Here is a 23,446-nt window from a genome sequence, read left to right on the forward strand (position 1 = left end):
TGAGTGGAGGTTTTAAACACTGTGTCCACTCACTGTCCACTCTATTAGACACTCCTACCTAGTCGGTCCACCTTGTAGATGTAAAGTCAGAGACGATCGTTCATCTATTGCTGCTGTTTGACTCGGTCATCTTCTAGACCTTCATCAGTGGTCACAGGACGCTGCCCACGGGGCGCTGTTGGCTGGATGTCTTTGGTTGGTGGACGATTCTCAGTCCAGCAGTGACAGTGAGGTGTTTAGATCCACTCATACCAGCACAACACACACTAACACACCACCACCATGTCAGTGTCACTGCAGTGCTGAGAATCATCCACCACCTAAATAATACCTGCTCTGTGGGGGTCCTGTGGTGGTCCTGACCATTGAAGAACAGCATGAAAGGGAGCTAACAAAGCATGTAGAGAAACAGATGGACTACAGTCAGTAATTGTAGAACTACAAAGTGCTTCTAGAAACAAGGAGGTGGGCTTAATGTTATGGCTGATCGGTGTATCTCCAAACAACATCAATTTGGTGGTGTAGAAACTATGTCATTCATCTTTGTGGAACAGTGGTCTCTGGCCATGGTTGAGAAGAAACTGTCATCTTGTACTGAGAGTAAATTTATGTATAAGGTTTATAACTTAAATAATTTCAAGTGAATCATGTTTTTAAATCTGACAGAGAGGAACTCTGGGAGCAGCAGGTACATTTACATCAGTACCTTTAAGACCTTCTTTGAAGCTCAGAGTTACTGCAGACTGTATCACACCGACCTGGCCAGCGCAAGATATTCATCTGAAAACTCTATTCTAGCTGGATTGGTCTCTGATGTCACCTGGATCGGTCTGTTCAGGACCTCCTGGAAGTGGGTAGATCAGACCAACCTGGCGAACATCACTTGGAAGCCTGGACAACCTGATAATGCGCAGGCATATGAGGATTGTGGTTATTTATCTAATTTTCAGGCTGCTGATGCTCGGTGCTCAGACCTCAAACCTTTCTTCTGTCAGGGAGGTAATGCGACGTCATTTCGGTCTCATATTTAGATCAGCTTTTATAATATGACATTAATTTCTGTCTGCCTGTGCATGTGTATGACCAGTTCCAGTCGTGAACCAGATCGTGAGGTTTAAGATTCAGTCAAATCAAGACGTGAACAATCTGACGGTAAAGGCGGCGCTCCTGGAGATGGTGGGTCTGGTTTTCCTTCCTTATTCAAGCAGCAAGAACCTGTGTTCATCACGCCCCGATCCACCCAAGTTCTTAATAAAATCATCTTCTGTTCTTCAGATCCTGCAGAAACTGGAGGAGCATGGGCTGGAACTGAACATCACGCTGAGATGGAGGGAGCAGCCAAGTGGAGAGGTGTTCCACAAGATGAGAGATGATGAAGACGCAGTAGACCTAGCACAAGGCCCCTGTCACCTCCCGAACCTCTTTTAACTTGCCCCTCTTTAACCCCACCTGATCAGGACTAGACTAGAATAGATGCATTTATGTAAAGGTTCCCACACTCCTGGTTTTTATTTGTGGATAATGTGGTTTGCTGGAGTCCATGGAGCCATAGCAATTCTGTAGATTACAGCATCATTGGCATCCCAATCTGAAGCAGAATAGCAGAAAACACAGGGTGTCCAGCCCCCCCTTACACAACTCAAAGACCTTACACACCTATGTATATATTTACACCCATCAGCCATAACATTAAAACCACCTTCTTGTTTCTACACTCACTGTCCATTTTATCAGCTCCACTTACCATATAGAAGCACTTTGTAGTTCTACAATTACTGACTGTAGTCCATCTGTTTCTCTGAATGTTTTGTTACCCCCTTTCACCCTGTTCTTCAACGGTCAGGACCCCCACAGGACCACCACAGAGCAGGTATTATTTAGGTGGTGGATGATTCTCAGCACTGCAGTGACACTGACATGGTGGTGGTGTGTTAGTGTGTGTTGTGCTGGTATGAGTGGATCTAAACACCTCACTGTCACTGCTGGACTGAGAATCGTCCACCAACCAAAAATATCCAGCCAACAGCGCCCCGTGGGCAGCGTTCTGTGACCACTGATGAAGGTCTAGAAGATGACCGACTCAAACAGCAGCAATAGATGAGCGATCGTCTCTGACTTTACATCTACAAGGTGGACCGACTAGGTAGGAGTGTCTAATAGAGTGGACACGGTGTTTAAAAACTCCACTCATACCAGCACAACACACACTAACACACCAGCACCATGTCAGTGTCACTGCAGTGCTGAGAATCATCCACCACCTAAATAATACCTGCTCTGTGGTGGTCCTGGCCATTGAAGGACAGCATGAAAGGGGGTAACAAAGCATGTAGAGAAACAGATGGACTACAGTCAGTAATTGCAGAACTACAAAGTGCTTCTATATGGTAAGTGGAGCTGCTGTAACACTTACATTTCCCAATGTGAATCTATGGGTGTGTTCGAAAACCTAGGGAGCTGCCTTGCTGTCTTACTGTCTACATAGGCAGCTGACTTAGTAGAGAGGATTCTAATAAGTTAGTGACTTAAAAGGCAGGTTATTCGAACGCACTACTTAGATAGCGATTCCATCGGGTTTAGCATTTCGCGTTTAGCATTTAGCATCTCGCCATTAAAACCAATAAACTGAGGTAGCACAGCACGCTAACGTCAATAACATCTCCCTTCATGTACCGATAACGGTTAAATTTCCTGACAAGCCCGAACTTGCAAATAAAAACACTCGGTACAAGTTTATACAAGTTGAAAATAACTCCATTAGTTTCTCCGCCCCGTCAGCCATGAATGCTGGGATTGTCTTGATCACTAAGGCAGCGTCAGATGCTCACTCGTTCTTGAGCCAAAATAACATTGAAATATTAAGATGCCTCAGAAGTGAGGATTTTAAGGCATCTAGGATTTCGAACAGCCTCATTCTCGGGAGCGCAGCACAGGATGACGTAAAATGCTGCCTATGTAGACAGCACACTAGCTTTTCGAACACACCCAATATATGAATCTTATCTTGTCTTGCTGGAAAATCAGTGATCCTACCTGGGTGTCACTAGTGAAACTGGTTTAAGGTTTAGTTAGTAGCTGAGGTGACCGATGTGGCTGAACGACATTTTTCCTTTAATAAATGTAATTATTATTTAAAAAAGCATTTTGTGTTTACTTGGATTATCTTTTTATTATTAAAGATTAAGATTCTATATGATATAAAAATGTAATATCTATTATTCTGCATATCATGTTTTAGTAAAACTCAGTAAAAGAACAATCTGTGATGTGTTAATTCTCTTGAATCTTTATTTAACTAATAAAAGTAGAAATAGATCCAACGTTTCACTGATCAACTTCATTGTAGTTTGTAAATAGAAACACCCGAGGAGGACGGTGGTTCCTGCTGAGTCTAGTTCCTCTCAAGGTTTCTTCCTGTATTTTAAGGGAGTTTTTCCTGCCACTTGGCTTGCTCAACAGGGGTTTTTGTATCTGTTGGTCCAGGATTCTATAAAGTTGCTTTGAGACAATGTGTATTGGAAAAAGCACTACACAAATAAAATTGACTTGAGACATGTTTAAACTTTACACACTCCAAAAGTTGGGACAGAGGCGTGTTTACGGTGTTCCTATTAATGAGACGTTTTAATTCTCTGGGAGCTGAGGACACTAATTGTTGCAGGTTTGAGCTACTCAACAGTCCGTGCTCACCGTCGTCCGATTCTCCTTCATGAAGCCACGCTGTTGTAGTGTGTACTGAATGATGCATGGTATTATCTTACTCAAGTAATCATGGACTATCCAGGAAAAGTACATATACTTGATGGCGGCATGTGTGTCTCTAAGGTCTCAATGTAGCAGACTTGAACAGGTCGGACAGCTCAGGACACCAACCACACGGAGTCAGAAACTGGAATCTTCACCATTTATTCTGAACATAACATGGGAGCACAATTAGCGCGCGCACACACAGACACACAGGTGCACACTCTCTCTCCTGCACGAGGCAGAAAAATAAACTTAAAAAAAAAATTTTTTAACTACTTTTTACAATTTATAGAGCTCTAGAAACAAAAATAGTAGAGAGAGACGTCACGCAGCTTACCCGTATCAGCATTCACCATGCAACTGTGAATTAATCGGGAAAGCACACGGTAAAAACACGCGGTGTCGCGCTAATTAATGCCCCTCATGCAACAAACGGAGTGGAACCTCCCAAAAAATCTTATTTTACAAATGTACATATTTAAACAAAATAAAGCTTTGGGGGACCAACTTCCTATAATATATGCTACATAATATGTATATATAATTAACTATCATATATTTTTCTTGACGTATATAAAATAAAATATTATAAATCAATTAAAATCAAAAATACTATTGCCACACCAACATACACCTCAGTGTCAATGGTGTAAATCACCCATGCTGTGGACACTGGTGCACCTCATACCACCCTCATACCACCTCTTACTGATAACAGTTCTTTTAACTTTTAGCCTAAATAACATCATGACTATTATAACTGTCTTTTGGTCCATCTGAGATGAGATTGGGCCCACAGGCATTTCAGTATACAAAATGATGTATGGCCTTCTTGGTGTAAAAGAGTTACAATGGCTTGTACCGATTGGCCAGAGAGAGGAACAAGGCTGGGGAGGTTATACACACAGCAGGTTCAAATAATAAAGGATGCAGATGGGAATGTGCTGATGAATGAGGAGAGTGTACTGAGAAGGGGCAGTCGGCTCAGATGACCAGTGCATGCATGGAAAAGTTTAGAAGAGACGGCAGTGGAGTTTTTAACTGGACTGTCTAACAAAATCCTAGACGTGTAATGGTTTAGTTTTTTTTAAGAATAAGGGTGCAGTAACTACAGGGGCATAAAGTTGATCAGCTACAGTTTGAAGATATGGGAAAGAGAAGCTAGGTTAAGAAAGGAGGTGAGGATTTGTGAGCGGCACTGTAGTTTCATGCTAGCAAAGTGTACCACAGATGCGATGTTTGCTTCAATAATGTCAAAGAAGTAGTTTAGGGAAGGACAGAAGGAGCCACATTGTGTGTTTGTACATTTACATTTTCAGCATTTAGCAGACGCCTTTATCTAAAGCCACTTACACTACATTATACAGTCTAAGCAATTGAGGGTTAAGGGCCCAACAGTGACAACCTGGCGGTGGTGGGGCTTTAACCGGCAACCTTCTGATTGCTAGTATAGTACCTTAACCACTGGCTATATTACTGTTTGTACATATAGAGAAAGCTTATGATAGGGTGCAGCGAGAGAAGCTGTGGTTTTATATGAAATCAGGAGTGGCAGAGAAGTACGTGAGGGCTGCACTGACAGGTGAAGTGAATAACACTGATTATCTCTTCATCACGGCACCTGTTAGTGGGGGGGGGGGGGGGGGGATATACAGGGTGAGTCAAAAGTCACAGGACACTCTTTTGGATCTTGAAGGGGTGCCACTTATCGGTATGAAGAATCCGTACAAGGGACGACTGGCTGACACCACATTCTGCTGCGAGACGTGGACTTTTCGCAAAGGCTGCCAAAACCATCGTTAAGGTTTCCTCGTCGGTAGCGGCCTTCGAACGACCACTACGTGGTTTGTTGTCCACAGTCCCGGTTTCTCTGAATTTGGCTATGAGGGATGCAACAGTGCTGTGTGAAATTGGTCTTTCTGGGCGTCGGTTGTTGAAGTCTGCGGCTATGATACAGCAGCTGCGTTCCCCGGACATCAGAATCACCTCAATCCTCTTTTCTTTCGTCTGTTCCATCTTCAGTTCCCTGTAACCAACAACAAACGTTTTGAATTTTCTGTGTTGATAACTTTTGAAACACAAGAGATACTGCAAATCTGATTTCTGAGAGAATTCTGGTCTTCTTTGATATGCTACACGACCACCTTCCCATTGGAAAAACTTGCCCTTGATCCAATATGGCGGCTTTCAAGATGTTGGCCACGTTCCGGACATGGCCTAAAAGATCGGCCCCCTCACCCATTACTTGCTGGGGTATTCAGATATGTCATTTTCCCTTTCGTTTCTGAAATAAAAGTGTCCTGCGACTTTTGACTCACCCTGTATTAGGCAGCGAGTGAACATTTTATCCTCAAAGTTGATGTTAGAAGCAGGAAAAATGGACAAGCGTGAGGATCTGAGCCAGTTTGACGAGGACCAGATTGTGATGGCTAGACAACTGGGTCAGAGCATCTCCAAAACTGCAGCTCTTGTGGGGTGTGTCCCGGTCTTCAGTGGGGTGTTGACTTTGTGCTTTTTATAGAACAGATCATCAAAAAAAACCCACAGAGGTTTATATAATGTTTCCAGCCTAAGAGGTGAATGAAGAATCAGTAATTGTGCTGTATTTAATTGTATAGTATTTATAATATACAGTGTATCACAAAAGTGAGTACACCCCTCACATTTCTGCAGATATTTAAGTATAACTTTTCATGGGACAACACTGACAAAATGACACTTTATCACAATGAAAAGTAGTCTGTGTGCAGCTTATATAACAGTGTAAATTTATTCTTCCCTCAAAATAACTCAATATACAGCCATTAATGTCTAAACCACCGGCAACAAAAGTGAGTACACCCCTTAGTGAAAGTTCCTGAAGTGTCAATATTTTGTGTGGCCACCATTATTTCCTAGAACTGCCTTAACTCTCCTGGGCATGGGGTTTACCAGAGCTTCACAGGTTGCCACTGGAATGCTTTTCCACTCCTCCATGACGACATCACGGAGCTGGCGGATATTCGAGACTTTGCGCTCCTCCACCTTCCGCTTGAGGATGCCCCAAAGATGTTCTATTGGGTTTAGGTCTGGAGACATGCTTGGCCAGTCCATCACCTTTACCCTCAGCCTCTTCAATAAAGCAGTGGTCGTCTTAGAGGTGTGTTTGGGGTCATTATCATGCTGGAACACTGCCCTGCGACCCAGTTTCCGGAGGGAGGGGATCATGCTCTGCTTAGTATTTCACAGTACATATTGGAGTTCATGTGTCCCTCAATGAAATGTAACTCCCCAACACCTGCCGCACTCATGCAGCCCCAGACCATGGCATTCCCACCACCATGCTTGACTGTAGGCATGACACACTTATCTTTGTACTCCTCACCTGATTGCCGCCACACATGCTTGAGACCATCTGAACCAAACAAATTAATCTTGGTCTCATCAGACCATAGGACATGGTTCCAGTAATCCATGTCCTTTGTTGACATGTCTTCAGCAAACTGTTTGTGGGCTTTCTTGTGTAGAGACTTCAGAAGAGGCTTCCTTCTGGGGTGACAGCCATGCAGACCAATTTGATGTAGTGTGCGGCGTATGGTCTGAGCACTGACAGGCTGACCCCCCACCTTTTCAATCTCTGCAGCAATGCTGACAGCACTCCTGCGCCTATCTTTCAAATACAGCAGTTGGATGTGACGCTGAGCACGTGCACTCAGCTTCTTTTGACGACCAACGCGAGGTCTTTTCTGAGTGGACCCTGCTCTTTTAAAACGCTGGATGATCTTAGCCACTGTGCTGCAGCTCAGTTTCAGGGTGTTGGCAATCTTATTGTAGCCTTGGCCATCTTCATGTAGCGCAACAATTCGTCTTTTAAGATCCTCAGAGAGTTCTTTGCCATGAGGTGCCATGTTGGAACTTTCAGTGACCAGTATGAGAGAGTGTGAGAGCTGTACTACTAAATTGAACACACCTGCTCCCTATGCACACCTGAGACCTAGTAACACTAACAAATCACATGACGTTTTGGAGGGAAAATGACAAGCAGTGCTCAATTTGGACATTTAGGGGTGTAGTCTCTTAGGGGTGTACTCACTTTTGTTGCCGGTGGTTTAGACAATAATGGCTGTATATTGAGTTATTTTGAGGGAAGAATAAATTTACACTGTTATATAAGCTGCACACAGACTACTTTTCATTGTGTCAAAGTGTCATTTTGTCAGTGTTGTCCCATGAAAAGATATACTTAAATATCTGCAGAAATGTGAGGGGTGTACTCACTTCTGTGATACACTGTATATTATATATTACAAATATACAGTGTTCCACTGTAGACTAACATCTACATAACGGGAGTAAACGCACTGATGCAATCAGTCACACAGACTGAAATAGGAAGAGGAAGTCAGCGCTCTCTGTGATCTCTGTAGGTTCTCGGTGTGGTACGGTGGGACGCAGACGATGGCACCACGCCGGATCAGATCAGATCTAAATGGGTTCTAATCTCACAGATCACGTAAGTCGATTCCTTTCTTACTGCTTTGATTGATTGGATGATCTGGTGGGATTTAGCAGTGGAACTTGTGTTGGACCACAGTCAGTCTGGAGTTGTGGAACTCTGCTCTTGATTCTTTTACATTACAATCTAATTATCTCGGTTTAAGTTTACACATAACGTGCAAATATCACGAGAGATTCAGGTTCTGCTCTGTGTAGACCCGTACTCACCAAGCACTACGCTAGTACTGGGTACAACCACCTTTCCCTTTAGGAGGTTCCGGTCCATTTCACCATGAGTGCAGCACTAACTGTTGCAGCTCCCACATCCCCAAGATGTTCTGTTGGATTCAGATCAGGTGATTAGGAAGGTCACTACAGAACATTGATCTCATGGCCGTGTCGATAAAATCAGTATGAGACGACAAGCAGACGTCGGTCAGCAACGCTCAAGCAGGTTGTAAGATTCAAGCCTGAATAAATAATATGATAAAAAAAAAAAAAAAAAAAAAGATTACATAATTATAGAATTTAATTCATGATTAAATAAACTATCTAAAAAAAAAAATCGCAATTTTTTTTTTATAAATAAATAAACTATCTAAAAAAAATCGCTAATTAATAAATAAATATTTAATTTAATTAATAATTAAATAAACTCAAAAAACAAATTTATAAATAATATATAATTTAATTAATGATTAAATAACCTAAATCTAAAACCTAAATGTAAAAAAATCGCAAATTAATAAATGAATATATTATTTAACTAATGATTAAATAAACTATCTAAAAATCGCAAATTAATAAATAAATATATAATTTAATTAATGATTAAATAAACTATCTAAAAAAATCGCAAATTAATAAATAAATATATAATTTAATTAAGGATTAAATAAACTATCTAAAAAAACAAATAAATAGAGGGGCGCTGCTGAGCTCGCGATGGTGTAGGACGTGTTTAATTAGTGCTCCCGCCGAGCCTCCAATTTAATAAAAATAAATAAGTGCTTACTTTAGGAAATACTGCGTAATTTATGTTGAAAGCATCTCTGAAGCTGGGAGATAACTTATATGTAAGCCAATGGCGACAAATCTACGCAAATATAAATACGCCGGACCAACCAACGCTAGGCCCAGCACAACTTCAAATCCCTTCGATGCTTCTGCCCAATGGACTCGGACACCATCGAACAGTTCCGAAATGGACTTTACAACACTAAAAGCGGAGATTATTTCATGGCTAAAAGCGGACTTATCAGCCGTGATAAAAGCAGAAATAAAAAACGCGTTTGCTGAGGAATTTAACTTCCTAAAAATGGAACTGCATGCGGTAAGATTGGAATGAGCAAATAGCACAACGGTAATACACGCCGAAATGGACAAAGTTAAAAACACCGTCAAAGAAATGGAAGGCGGATTATCAACATAGTCTGATGAAACGACTGCTTTACAAACAACTGTGACTGCTTTGAGAGCCGAGGTGGCTGAGTTTAAGGAGAAATGCGAGATTATGGAGGGGAGAATGAGGAGATGTAACATTAGAATACACGGAGTGGCTGAGACGAACGGGTCAAGCTCTACTGAATCTGTTTCGAAACTTTTGAGAGAAGTGCTGCATCTGGATAAGGACGTCTTAGTGGACCGTTCACACAGAAGCGCGGCTATGAGAAGAGCTGACGGTAAACCGCGCGCCATTGTAGCGAAGCTACATTACTATATTACTACCAAGACTGTGTAGCTGAAGTCCCAAGCATAAGCACTAAATGTGTGGATCTGTTTTGGACTGGTATAGTGTTAACGCTGTTTTTGTTCATGTAAGCGTTATGTGCTGGGTTTACCAGACATGGTTCTTTTGTTTTTCTTCTTTTTTGATTTAATGAGCCAGTTATTGGTTTTGCTTTGTATTTGATGTCGTGCTGTGGCTCCCATTGACTCCAAACCCATAACTTTATATACCCAACATGGAAAGCTCTAATGTTTTGGGAGGCTGCTCGGTTAATTTTGTGAGTTGGAACGTGAAATCGCTTAATCACCCGGTTAAGCGTATAAAGGTCTTTATGCATCTAAAACAGCTTAAGGCAGATATTGCATTCCTTCAGGTGACGCATTTGCGGGTAGCAGACCATTTCCGATTAGAAAGAAGTTGGACAGGACAGATGTTTCATTCTAAATTTGACTCAAGGGCTAGAGGGGCTGCCATACTGATTGATAAAAATATACCCTTTACTGCAACAAATGTGGATGCTGACCCTGCGGGGTGCTATGTTATAGTGGTGGGACAACTCTATGCATTTCCGGTTATATTGGCTAACATATATGCACCAAATCCTACATTCTTTACTGGTCTTTTTTCTCGTCTACCGAATATGGTTTCTCACCACCTTATCCTTGGAGGTGATATGAACTGTGTACTCTCCCCGGTTTGGCATCGTAGTTCATCCAAAAAAGTTCCCTTATCTAAATCTGCACGCTCTATTCAGCACTTCCTCAAAGCATATGGGGCAGCCGATATATTTACATTTTCAGCATTTAGCAGACGCTTTTATCCAAAGCGACTTACACAATGAGCGGAACACGATGAGCAATTGAGGGTTAAGGGCCTTGCTCAGGGACCCAACAGTGGCAACTTGGTGGTGGCGGGGCTTGAACCAGCAACCTTCTGTTTACTAGTCCAGTACCTTAACCACTGAGCTATCACTGGCCCCATATATATATATATATTCTCCCCAGTCCATGCAACCTATTCCCGCATAGATAATTTCCTTCTGGATAAGCGACTTCTGCCTTTAATCACTGAGTGTGAATATGAGGCTATGGTGATTTCCGACCATGGCCCCTTTACCATGAAAATGCGTATTCCTAACACACGATTCGACTCCCGACCTTGGAGACTAAATCCGTTACTTTTATCAGAGGAAATATTTACCACTTTCATTTCATCTGAGATTGCACTTTTCCTTGATATTAATCAATCTCCAGGAATGTCTTCCTCTACTGTGTGGGAATCACTTAAGGCATATATTCGGGGACAAGTTATCTCATGTTGCGCTAACAAAAATAAAACAAATACGGCACGTCTTAAAGAATTAGCTGATGAAATTCTGATACTAGACAGGCAACATAGTTCTCAGCACTGCGAAGATATAAAGAAAAAACGTATGTCATTGCAAGTCGAATTTGATCTCCTATCAACGAGACAGGCCGAGTACCTTATTACTAAGTCGAGGCACAGTTCATACGAGCATGGGGAAAAAGCTGGACGGATACTCGCCCACCAACTTCGACAAAGGACTGCCAACCAAACTATTTTGGCAATCAAAGACGAGCAAGGTTTAAAAACTATGGACAGCTTTTCCTGTTTTAAAACATTTTACCAGTCATTATATACCTCTGACTCATCTGTAAATCATTCCCAATTTGAAAACTTTTTCAAACCTTTGCATTTCCCATCCTTAGACCCAATGACCATAGCCAGACTGGAGGAGGATCTGTCGGTTGAGAAGATAACTTTGGCCATTAAGGCAATGCAAAGCGGTAAACCTCCAGGGCCTGATGGCTATCCAACTGAATTTTTCAAAATATTTTCAGATCAGCTTTCCCCATTACCGTTGTCTGTCTTCGAAGAATCACTCTATCAAAAATCCCTGCCACCGACCATGCGACAAGCAATCATCTCTTTAATACTCAAGAAGGATAAGAATCCACTTGAATGCAGCTCATTTCGTCCTATCTCTCTTTTAAATACGGATGCTAAAATTTTTGCCAAAGTTCTTGCACACCGTTTGGAGGTAGTCCCCTGATCAAACTGGCTTTGTAAAAAATCGCTTTTCTTTTTTTAATATTAGACGCCTCTTAAACATTCTTTACGGCTCCTCGTCATTCAACACGCCTGAAGCAATACTCTCGCTTGATGCTGAAAAGGCATTCGATCGGGTGGAATGGGATTATCTTTTTAATGTTCTGGAGAGGTTTGGATTTGGTCATAAATTTATATCATGGGTTAAAATATTATACACATCTCCGATGGCAGCTGTATGCACTAATAATAATCTGTCCACTTACTTTGAACTCCATCGCGGTACAAGACAGGGTTGCCCTCTATCCCCACTTTTATTTGTACTCACAATCGAACCACTGGCTCTAGCTCTGAGGCAGAATGATAATATTAATGGGATCATGCGAACAGGGGTGGAGCATAAGGTCTCGCTGTATGCGGATGACATGCTGCTATACATCACACAGCCCCTCTCAAGCATTCCCAAATTGATAGACATGCTCACAGAATTTGGGAAATTGTCCGGTTACAAGATCAATATTCAGAAAAGCGAGCTGATGCCTATAAATAATGGGAACGATCAGGCGTCGCTGACCTCACTTCCTTTCAAAATTAGTCCTAGAAAGTTCAAATATCTTGGAGTATGGATTACAAATAATCATAAAGACCTATTTGTGGCTAATTATGAACCTTTGCTCTATAATCTGAGGAAAGACATTGAGCGTTGGGAGCCCCTAGCCCTCTCAATGGGGGGACGAATCAACTCAATAAAAATGAACGTTCTTCCCAAATTTGTATATACAGTGTATCACAAAAGTGAGTACACCCCTCACATTTCTGCAGATATTTAAGTATATCTTTTCATGGGACAACACTGACAAAATGACACTTTGACACAATGAAAAGTAGTCTGTGTGCAGCTTATATAACAGTGTAAATTTATTCTTCCCTCAAAATAACTCAATATACAGCCATTAATGTCTAAACCACCGGCAACAAAAGTGAGTACACCCCTTAGTGAAAGTTCCTGAAGTGTCAATATTTTGTGTGGCCACCATTATTTCTTAGAACTGCCTTAACTCTCCTGGGCATGGAGTTTACCAGAGCTTCACAGGTTGCCACTGGAATGCTTTTCCACTCCTCCATGACGACATCACGGAGCTGGCGGATATTCGAGACTTTGCGCTCCTCCACCTTCCGCTTGAGGATGCCCCAAAGATGTTCTATTGGGTTTAGGTCTGGAGACATGCTTGGCCAGTCCATCACCTTTACCCTCAGCCTCTTCAATAAAGCAGTGGTTGTCTTAGAGGTGTGTTTGGGGTCATTATCATGCTGGAACACTGCCCTGCGACCCAGTTTCCGGAGGGAGGGGATCACTCTCTGCTTCAGTATTTCACAGTACATATTGGAGTTCATGTGTCCCTCAATGAAATGTAACTCCCCAACACCTGCTGCACTCATGCAGCCCCAGACCATGGCATTCCCACCACCATGCTTGACTGTAGGCATGACACACTTATCTTTGTACTCCTCACCTGATTGCCGCCACACATGCTTGAGACCATCTGAACCAAACAAATTAATCTTGGTCTCATCAGACCATAGGACATGGTTCCAGTAATCCATGTCCTTTGTTGACATGTCTTCAGCAAACTGTTTGTGGGCTTTCTTGTGTAGAGACTTCAGAAGAGGCTTCCTTCTGGGGTGACAGCCATGCAAACCAATTTGATGTAGTGTGCGGCGTATGGTCTGAGCACTGACAGGCTGACCCCCCACCTTTTTAATCTCTGCAGCAATGCTGACAGCACTCCTGCGCCTATCTTTCAAAGACAGCAGTTGGATGTGACGCTGAGCACGTGCACTCAGCTTCTTTGGACGACCAACGCGAGGTCTGTTCTGAGTGGACCCTGCTCTTTTAAAACGCTGGATGATCTTGGCCACTGTGCTGCAGCTCAGTTTCAGGATGTTGGCATCTTCTTGTAGCCTTGGCCATCTTCATGTAGCGCAACAATTCGTCTTTTAAGATCCTCAGAGAGTTCTTTGCCATGAGGTGCCATGTTGGAACTTTCAGTGACCAGTATGAGAGAGTGTGAGAGCTGTACTACTAAATTGAACACACCTGCTCCCTATGCACACCTGAGACCTAGTAACACTAACAAATCACATGACATTTTGGAGGGAAAATGACAAGCAGTGCTCAATTTGGACATTTAGGGGTGTAGTCTCTTAGGGGTGTACTCACTTTTGTTGCCGGTGGTTTAGACATTAATGGCTGTATATTGAGTTATTTTGAGGGAAGAATAAATTTACACTGTTATATAAGCTGCACACAGACTACTTTTCATTGTGTCAAAGTGTCATTTTGTCAGTGTTGTCCCATGAAAAGATATACTTAAATATCTGCAGAAATGTGAGGGGTGTACTTACTTTTGTGATACACTGTATATTCCAATGTCTCCCGGTCTTTTTAACAAAATAATTTTTTTCTAAGTTGAATAATTGAATTTCAACTTTTATTTGGAACAAGAGGACACCCCGTATTAAAAGAAGTATGCTACAAAGATCTCGTACAATGGGAGGGATGGCATTACCAAATTTTCTGTACTATTACTGGGCGGCCAATATAAGGTCATTGCTATATTGGATTAGGAGTGAAGACACCACATCTGATTGGCTAAAACTGGAGGAAGCGTCAGTCAACCACACATCCTTAGCAGCTTTATTATGTTCCAAATTGCCATTCACTCAGCCTCTCTCTAATTTTACCCATAACCCAGTCATAGTACATTCACTTAAGATCTGGAATCAGTTCAGAAGGACTTTCTCTCTTAGGGATCTATCTTCGGCAGCGCCAGTCACAAACAATCATATGTTCATTCCATCAACGATGGATGCAGCCTTCGCTTTATGGTCTAGTAGAGGCCTGGTCACGGTATCGGATCTCTATATTGACGATTACTTTGCCTCATTTGATCAAGACCACAAGACATGCAGTCATTCAATTTAAGATTGTGCATTGGCTTCACTGGACTAAGGTCAGACTCTCTAAGATTAGGGCAGACATAGATCCTACATGTGACCGATGCAGACAGGCCCCGGCCACTCTACTGCATATGTTTTGGACATGTCCAAAGCTCCATGTATTCTGGCGTACAATTTTTTAAACCTTCTCTTAAATATTTGGGAGAGTAATTGACCCATCCCCGTTTATTGCCGTTTGGTGTGACACCGGAGAGTGGCATTGCCAGCAAAAAAGAAATTAGCGTTATGCCCTTCAGCTCTCTCCTGGCTAGGAGACTGATACTGTTTAAATGGAAGGACTCTGCCCCACCTACATATTGCCAGTGGTTTACAGAAGTTGCTAGTCATCTCAGACTGGAGAAGATTAGATACACTGTCCGGGGATATACCGAGAAATTTAACAATATCTGGCAGCCCTTTCTGGCACATATTGGGGAGATGGGTGCTAATGGCACGACGGTATAATTAACATATGTAACTTTAATGTGATGGCATTTTCTGTTTTGATTTATTGTATACTGGCTGTATTTTAAGTTTGAATACTCATGTCTGGTCTGGGGGGAAGGGAACTTTGTTCCTTTTTTTTATTTTCTCTTACTTGCTATTTTTGTAAAATTGTATCAAAAAACTAAATAAACAGACTGATTAAAAAAATAAAAATAAATAAATGAATAAATATATAATTTAATTAATGATTAAATAAACTAAAACAAAATATATATATATATATAATTTAATTAATGATTAAATAACCTATCTAAAAAAGCTAATTAATAAATAAATATAATTTAAAATGTAAATATGAAATAAAAAATATGTAATAATATATAATAATATAAAAATGTATTTTTATTTATTATTTTTAAAAATACATGTTTGATTTTTTTTAACAGATCTACAGGAGTTGAGAACAGGAGGTGTTGAGTACCAACATTATGCCACGTGAGTACCTGTGGTGCTTGAAAGTTTGTGAACCCTTTAGAATTTTCTAGATTTCTGCATAAATATGACCTAAAACATCATCAGATTTTCACACAAGTCCTAAAAGTAGATAAAGAGAACCCAGTTAAACAAATGAGACAAAAATATTATAATTGGTCATTTATTTATTGAGGAAAATGATCCAATATTACATATTTGTGAGTGGCAAAAGTATGTGAACCTTTGCTTTCAGTATCTGGTGTGACGCCCCTTTGCAGCAATAAATGCAACTAAACGTTTCCGGTAACTGTTGATCAGTCCTGCACAGCGGCTTGGAGGAATTTTAGCCCATTCCTCCGTACAGAACAGCTTCAACTCTGGGATGTTGGTGGGTTACCTCACATTAACTGCTCGCTTCAGGTCCTTCCACAACATTTCGATTGGATTAAGGTCAGGACTTTGACTTGGCCATTCCAAAACATTAACTTTATTCTTCTTTAACCATTCTTTGTAGAACGACTTGTGTGCTTAGGGTCGTTGTCTTGCTGCATGACCCACCTTCTCTTGAGATTCAGTTCATGGACAGATGTCCTGACATTTTCCTTTAGAATTCTCTGATATAATTCAGAATTTATTGTTCCATCAATGATGGCAAGCCGTCCTGGCCCAGATGCAGCAAAACAGGCCCAAACCATGATACTACCACCACCATGTTTCACAGATGGGATAAGGTTCTTATGCTGGAATGCAGTGTTTTCCTTTCTCCAAACATAACGCTTCTCATTTAAACCAAAAAGTTTTATTTTGGTCTCATCCATCCACAAAAAATTCTTCCAATAGCCTTCTGGCTTGTCCACGTGATCTGTAGCAAACTGCAGATGAGCAGCAATGCTCTTTTTGGAGAGCAGTGGCTTTCTCCTTGCAACCCTGCCATGCACACCATTGTTGTTCAGTGTTCTCCTGATGGTGGACTCATGAACATTAACATTAGCCAATGTGAGAGAGGCCTTCAGTTGCTTAGAAGTTACCCTGGGGTCCTTTGTGACCTCGCCGACTATTACACGCCTTGCTCTTGGGGTGATCTTTGTTGGTCGACCACTCCTGGGGAGGGTAACAATGGTCTTGAATTTCCTCCATTTGTACAGAATCTGTCTGACTGTGGATTGGTGGAGTCCAAACTCTTTAGAGATGGTTTTGTAACCTTTTCCAGCCTGATGAGCATCAACCACTCTTTATCTGAGGTCCTCAGAAATCTTCTTTGTTCGTGCCATGATACACTACCACAAACATGTGTTGTGAAGAGCAGACTTTGACAGATCCCTGTTCTTTAAATAAAACAGGGTGCCCACCCACACCTGATTGTCGTCCCATTGATTGAAAACACCTGACTCTAATTTCACCTTCAAATTAACTGCGAATCCTAGAGGTTCACATACTTTTGCCACTCACAAATATGTAATATTGGATCATTTTCCTCAATAAATAAATGACCAAGTACAATATTTTTGTCTCATTTGTTTAACTGGGTTCTCTTTATCTACTTTTAGGACTTATGTGAAAATCTGATGATGTTTTAGGTCATATTTATGCAGAAATATAGAAGATTCTAAAGGGTTCGCAAACTTTCAAGCACCACTGTATATAGCGCTTTTTACAATAGACATGGTCTCAAAGCAACTTTACAGAATCCAGGACCTACAGACCAAAAATCCATATTGAGCATGCAGAGGGCGACAGTGGCAGGAAAAACTCCCTTAATATTACAGGAAGAAACCTTGAGAGGAACTACACTCAGCAGGGACCCTGTCCTCCTTGGGTGGCCTGAAGGAAACTTTAAATTAAAAGCATTTACACAAATCATACAAACATAAAATTAAATTGAGCTAAAAGTTATAACTAGCAAAACTAGCTTCATTGTTCAGTTCAGTCTGTGATAAAGTCAGTTGTAAGTTCTGGACATTTTTGGTGCAAACACGCCAGGTTTTCGTCACATCTAGTAGGAGCAGCATTGTTGGCACAGCAGTCTCGATGTGCAGGATTCAACCTCGAGAGGGTGAACAGGTTTCCGTCAGAACCACCTCGGGGTAAAACAACAGAAGATGTCGTTACAACGTGAATCATTAAAATCAGTAAAATATTAGTTTTACAGAGAGCAGCTTTAGACTCTGCCCACTAATTATTACATCATAACTAAGTTTCCTTGTTTAGTTTGGAAAGACGAATCAAAAGCCTGAGTAAATAAATCTGTTTTCAGTCTAGACTTGAACATTGAGACGTGTCCGAGTCCCGGACAGAGGCAGGAAGATTATTCCAGAGTTTTGGAGCTTTGTAAGAAAATGCTCTTCCACCAGCCGTGATCTTTTTAATTCTAGGAACTATAAGTAACCCTGAACCTTGTGAGTGAAGTGGACGTGCTGGGCTGTAGTGATTAATAAGCTCTCTCAGATACTGTGGTACAGACCATGTAGCGCTTTATAGGTTAGTAAAAGTATTTTGTAATCAATGCAGAATTTAACTGGCAGCCAGTGTAGAGATGATAGAACAGGACTGATATGATCCAACTTTTCTAGTTCTAGTTCATGTTCTATTTAGCACTTGAGCAATAATCTAACCCAGAAGTTCTAAACGCATGGATCAGTTTTTCAGCATCAAATAATTTAATTATTGATTAAATAAACTATCAAAAAAAAAAATTTAATAAGTATATAATTGTGATGTCTTGATAGTCACATGTCCATATATATAAAGTATATATACACTATATTGCCAAAAGTATTCACTCCCCCATCCAGATCATTGAATTCAGGTGTTCCAATCACTTCCATGGCCACAGGTGTATAAAACCGAGCACCTCGGCATGCAGACTGCTTCTACACACATTAGTGAAAGAACGGGTCGCTCTCAGGAGCTCAGTGAATTCCAGCGTGGTACCGTGATGCCACCTGTGCAACAAGTCCAGTGGTGAGATTTCCTCACTACTAAATATTCCACAGTCGACTGTCAGTGCTATTATAACAAAGTGGAAGCGATTGGGAACGACAGCGACTCAGCCACCAAGTGTTACCATGTAAAATGACAGGGCGGGGTCAGCGGATGCTGAGGAACATAGTGCACAGAGGTCACCAACTTTCTGCAGAGTCCATCACTTCAGAGCTCCAAACTTCATGTGGTCTTCAGATGAGCTCAGGAACAGCGTGTAGAGCTTCATGGAACGGGTTTCCATGGCCGAGCAGCTGCATCCAAGCCGTACATCACCAAGCAGTGGTGTAAAGCACTCCGCCACTGGACTCTAGAGCAGTGGAGACGTGTTCTCTGGAGATCCAATGGACGAGTCTGGGTTTGGTGGTCACCAGGAGAACGGTACTTGTCTGACTGCATTGTGCCGAGTGTAAAGTGTGGTGGAGGGGGGATTATGGTGTGGGGGTGTTTTCAGGAGTTGGGCTCGACCCCTTAGTTCCAGTGAAAGGAACTCTTAATGCTTCAGCACACCGAGAGATTCTGGACAATTTCATGCTCCCAACTTTGCAGTTAGAGCGGAGACTGTGAGCCAGGCCTTCTCGTCCAACATCAGCGTCTGACCTCACAAATGCGCTTCTGGAAGAATGGTCAAAAATTCCCATAAACGCACTCCTAAACTCTGTGGAAAGCCTTCCCAGAAGAGTTGAAGCTGTTATAGCTGCAAAGGGTGGCGACATCATATTAAACCCTATGGATTAAGAATGGGAGTCACTCAAGTTCATGCGTGTGTGAAGGCAGACGAGCGAATACTTTTGGTAATATAGTGAATATGGACTGTTATGTTAGCCACTAGTGTGACACTCTGTGATGCTTTCAGGTGGGAACTGGACCCACAGTGACCCTGGTCAGGATAATAGGATAAATAAAATCAGGATAATAAAAATAAATGTATTTATACAGACACACAAAGTGAGTGAAGAAGCAGAGGGTGTACAAACTTTTTCTCATGATTCACTTTTATCAGACCTGTGAGCGCTCAGTGAGAGGAAGTACCAGCTCATACACAGGAAGTGAAAGTACAGTACGCACACACGCACACACACACTGATCTATTTTTAGATGTGTGTTCATGTGTAGATGAAAACTTGTAATAAGTGTTTATAACAGTTCTGATGTGTGAGTGATTTCAGCTCCGGTTCTTCATCATTCTACTGTGGGAGCAAAAATATCTGGACATCAACTAATTCTGAACTGGTTCTGTTTTGTTTCTGAACATGTTCTGTTTTGGTTCTCTACAGTTTCTGCACTGGTTCTTCACTGATTTAGTTTTGGTTCTGAACTGATTCTGCTTGGCTTTGTATTGGTTCTGTTTTGGTTCCTTTTCTGTACTGATTCTGTTTTAGTTCTGTTTGGTTCTGTTTTGTTCTGCACTGGTTCTGCACTGATTTTGTTTTGGCTCTGAACTGGTTCTGTTTTGGTTCTGCACTGATTCTTTTTTGGTTCTGCTTGAGTCTGGTTTGGTTCTCTGTTGTTTCTGTTCTGGTTCTGTTTTGGTTCTCTACAGTTTCTGAACTGGTTCTGTTTTTGTTCTGCACTGGTTCTGTTTTGGTTCTAAACTGATGCTGTTTTGGTTCTGAACTGGTTTTGTTTGAGTTCTCTACAGTTTCTGCACTGGTTCTGAACTGGTCCTTTTTTTGTACTTTTTCTCCACTGGTTCTGTTTTAGTTCTGTTTGGCTTTGTATTGGTTCTGTTTTGGTTCCCTTTCTGAACTGGTTCTGTTTTGGTTCTCTACAGTTTCTGCACTGTTTCTAAACTGATTCTGTTTTGGTTCTGAACTGGTTCTGTTTTGGTTCTGCACTGGTTCTGAAGTGGTTCTGTTTTGGTTCTACACTGGTTCTGAACTGATTCTGTTTGAGTCTGTTTTGGTTTTCTGTGGTTTCTGAACTGGTTCTGCACTGGTTCTGAACTGGTTCTGTTTTGGTTCTACACTGGTTCTGAACTGATTCAGTTTTAGTCTGTTTTGGTTGTCTGTGGTTTCTGAACTGGTTCTGTTTTGGTTCTGCACTGGTTCTGAACTGGTTTTGTTTTGGTTCTGAACTGGTTCTGCATTGGTTCTGAACTGGTTCTGAGCATCTCTCTCTCTGTTATATACCTGTACCAGAAACCATTTCCTGTGATGAAGCCGCTGACTCCTCCTCTCCTGATCCAGCGGTCAGTCAGAACTCTCCCATCGGCTCCACCCTCCCACCCTTGTCGCTTCCAGCGCTGCCCACTGATGTCTCACCTGCACAGGTACACACATGTTCACACTGTAACAAACACACCTGCACAGGTACACACATGTTCACACTGTAACAAACACACCTGCACAGGTACACACATGTTCACACTGTAACAAACACACCTGCACAGGTACACACATGTTCCCACAGTAACAAACACACCTGCACAGGTACACACATGTTCACACTGTAACAAACACACCTGCACTATATGACCAAAAGTATGTGGACACCTGACATAGTGTATATAGGTGGTGTAATATATACACATATTAAATATTCTTCTCAGGCTCCGCCTCCTTCACTACCTGTAACCCCTGAGCCTGCACCTCACCACGAACTGACCAATGAGATGGAAGGAGCGACTACAGACCAAACGAAGGTGATTATCTTTCCATTAAAGTTGGGACGGGATCATTTACCTCTGTGCTCCATCGCTGCTCCTTAAACAACAGTCAGTAATGGTCTGTAGATCCACTTTTAAAAGTGTTTTGTACTATTTCATTTCAGCATTTTCTCTCAGTTTAGTCGTAGCCAGTTCCCATTCCTCTACCCCAATGGTGTGTGAGGAGGGTATATTCTCCTGACACGCCCTCCCTCCGATGCGCCTGCGCTCCACTGACCCCTTCTTATCCCCTTCCGTACTTCGATGGATCGGTAGTTGCGCGCTGATCTCCACATTCCTCCACTTCTGTACAGGAGCCTCTGGATACTAACCAGGGTCCTTACACGGCCTCAAAGGCCCCGCCCACTTTTTAGTTCTCATTCCTCACTCGCTGTTTTACTACAATAAGTCACGTAAAAGCGGTTGTGTCACGTCTCACGTGAATGCGCCGGTGCTGAAGGGAATACGGTATTCCAACATTGAGCATCTCCACCATTAAGAAGCGTCAGGAAACAATAAAGAAGTAAAACTAAAGTGCAGCTTTTATTGTATTTTTATTGATGTGTAACTGTTTGTAATTGTATTTCAGTGTGTTTATATTATATTTGTGTTATTTTCAGTGTTTAAGTGTCAAAAACAACCTCATTATTTTACATGAGACTAAAATATCTGCAGCTCCACGGGACCATGGACGCATTAACAGGTTTCACAAACATCCTTATGGGGAAAAAATACCTCGAAACTCAACGCCACTCCCAGAACCGACTGAGATTGAGTTTCAAGGTAGTGCTTTAACACAGAAAGCATCGCACAGCATGCTGTCAACTGTCACCAAACTATAGAGTCACAGAGCACCGGGGGTCGTAGGATGTGGCAGGAAACTACGGTGTAACTGCAGATCTAGGTGGCTCCATAACGTTGTGGCGATGTTTATTATAATTGTTGCTGTACTGTTGTTATTACTTAACATTCCCAGCCTCTGTCAGCCTCTGTAGGCTGGAGCCTATCCCAGCTTTTTAATGGGCGCAAGGCACACAGTAACACCCTGGACGGGGCGCCAGTCCATCACAGGGCACACACACACATTCACCTATAGGGCAACGCAGTGTCTCCAATTAACCTGACTGCACGTCCTTGGACTGTGGGAGGAAACCCGCACAGACACGGGACTGCAAGAACATGCAAACTCCACACAGGAAGGACCCGGACCGCCCCGTCTGGGGATCGAACCCAGGACCTTCTTTCTCTGAGGCGACAGTGCTACCCACCGAGCCACCGCAGGAGAATTCATTTTTTTTTTAGTTTTTATGGAGCGTCTATAAATAACGAAGCGGTGCGTCTGCGCCCCGCCCGTATTAGACATTCACATCTGATAATGTGCAGAATCAGAGAGAATCAGATATGAAACGGTGCATCAAAGCGAGTCACCGCATCATTTCCTCTTCCTGTTATGATTTGAATATTTACAGTAAATATCAGTACGTATTACACCCAGCCCACACACACACACACACACACACACACACATCTGTGCAGTATAACAACCAGGAGAACATGGAGGAACCATCGTTTCATTTCATACAGCCACACATGTGAATAAGTAAACACCCCTCCAAACTTAATAACCTGTTACCGTCTACAATCGATCGATTTACATCACTGTGGAGGAATTCTCTCTTCAACCTTGGAGTAACAGGTTCAGCATGGCAATGGATGGCCTCCTACCTGGAAGGGCGCTCCTATATATCCCCTCCATGCACTCTCTCAACCGGTGTTCCTCAGGGCTCTGTACTTGGCCCACTTCTATTCTCTATCTACACCCGCTCTCTGGGTAAGGTCATAGCCTCCCATGGCTTCTCTTACCACTCCTCATTCTG

At 42.1% G+C, this 23,446-nt stretch overlaps 1 protein-coding gene and 1 pseudogene across 2 annotated transcripts in view; both read left to right on the plus strand.

Moving 5' to 3' along the window:
* LOC134302895 (uncharacterized) overlaps positions 1–23,446 on the plus strand; it is a 657,104-nt pseudogene that overhangs the window by 185,650 nt on the left and 448,008 nt on the right.
* LOC134335871 (myocardin-related transcription factor A-like) overlaps positions 8,142–23,446 on the plus strand; it is a 31,449-nt gene continuing 16,144 nt past the window's right edge. Inside the window, exons 1-4 of one of the 2 annotated variants that reach the window (XM_063018487.1) lie at positions 8,142–8,239; positions 15,916–15,964; positions 21,064–21,194; positions 21,474–21,566. In XM_063018487.1, coding sequence (XP_062874557.1) covers positions 15,958–15,964; positions 21,064–21,194; positions 21,474–21,566 — 231 coding nt within the window. In that variant the 5' untranslated portion in view covers positions 8,142–8,239; positions 15,916–15,957. The remainder of the gene's footprint in view (positions 8,240–15,915; positions 15,965–21,063; positions 21,195–21,473; positions 21,567–23,446) is intronic. The other variant, XM_063018495.1, reaches the window with a different exon arrangement.

This window comes from Trichomycterus rosablanca, chromosome 2 (genome assembly GCF_030014385.1).
Source record: "Trichomycterus rosablanca isolate fTriRos1 chromosome 2, fTriRos1.hap1, whole genome shotgun sequence".
Taxonomy (NCBI): Eukaryota; Metazoa; Chordata; class Actinopteri; order Siluriformes; family Trichomycteridae; genus Trichomycterus; species Trichomycterus rosablanca.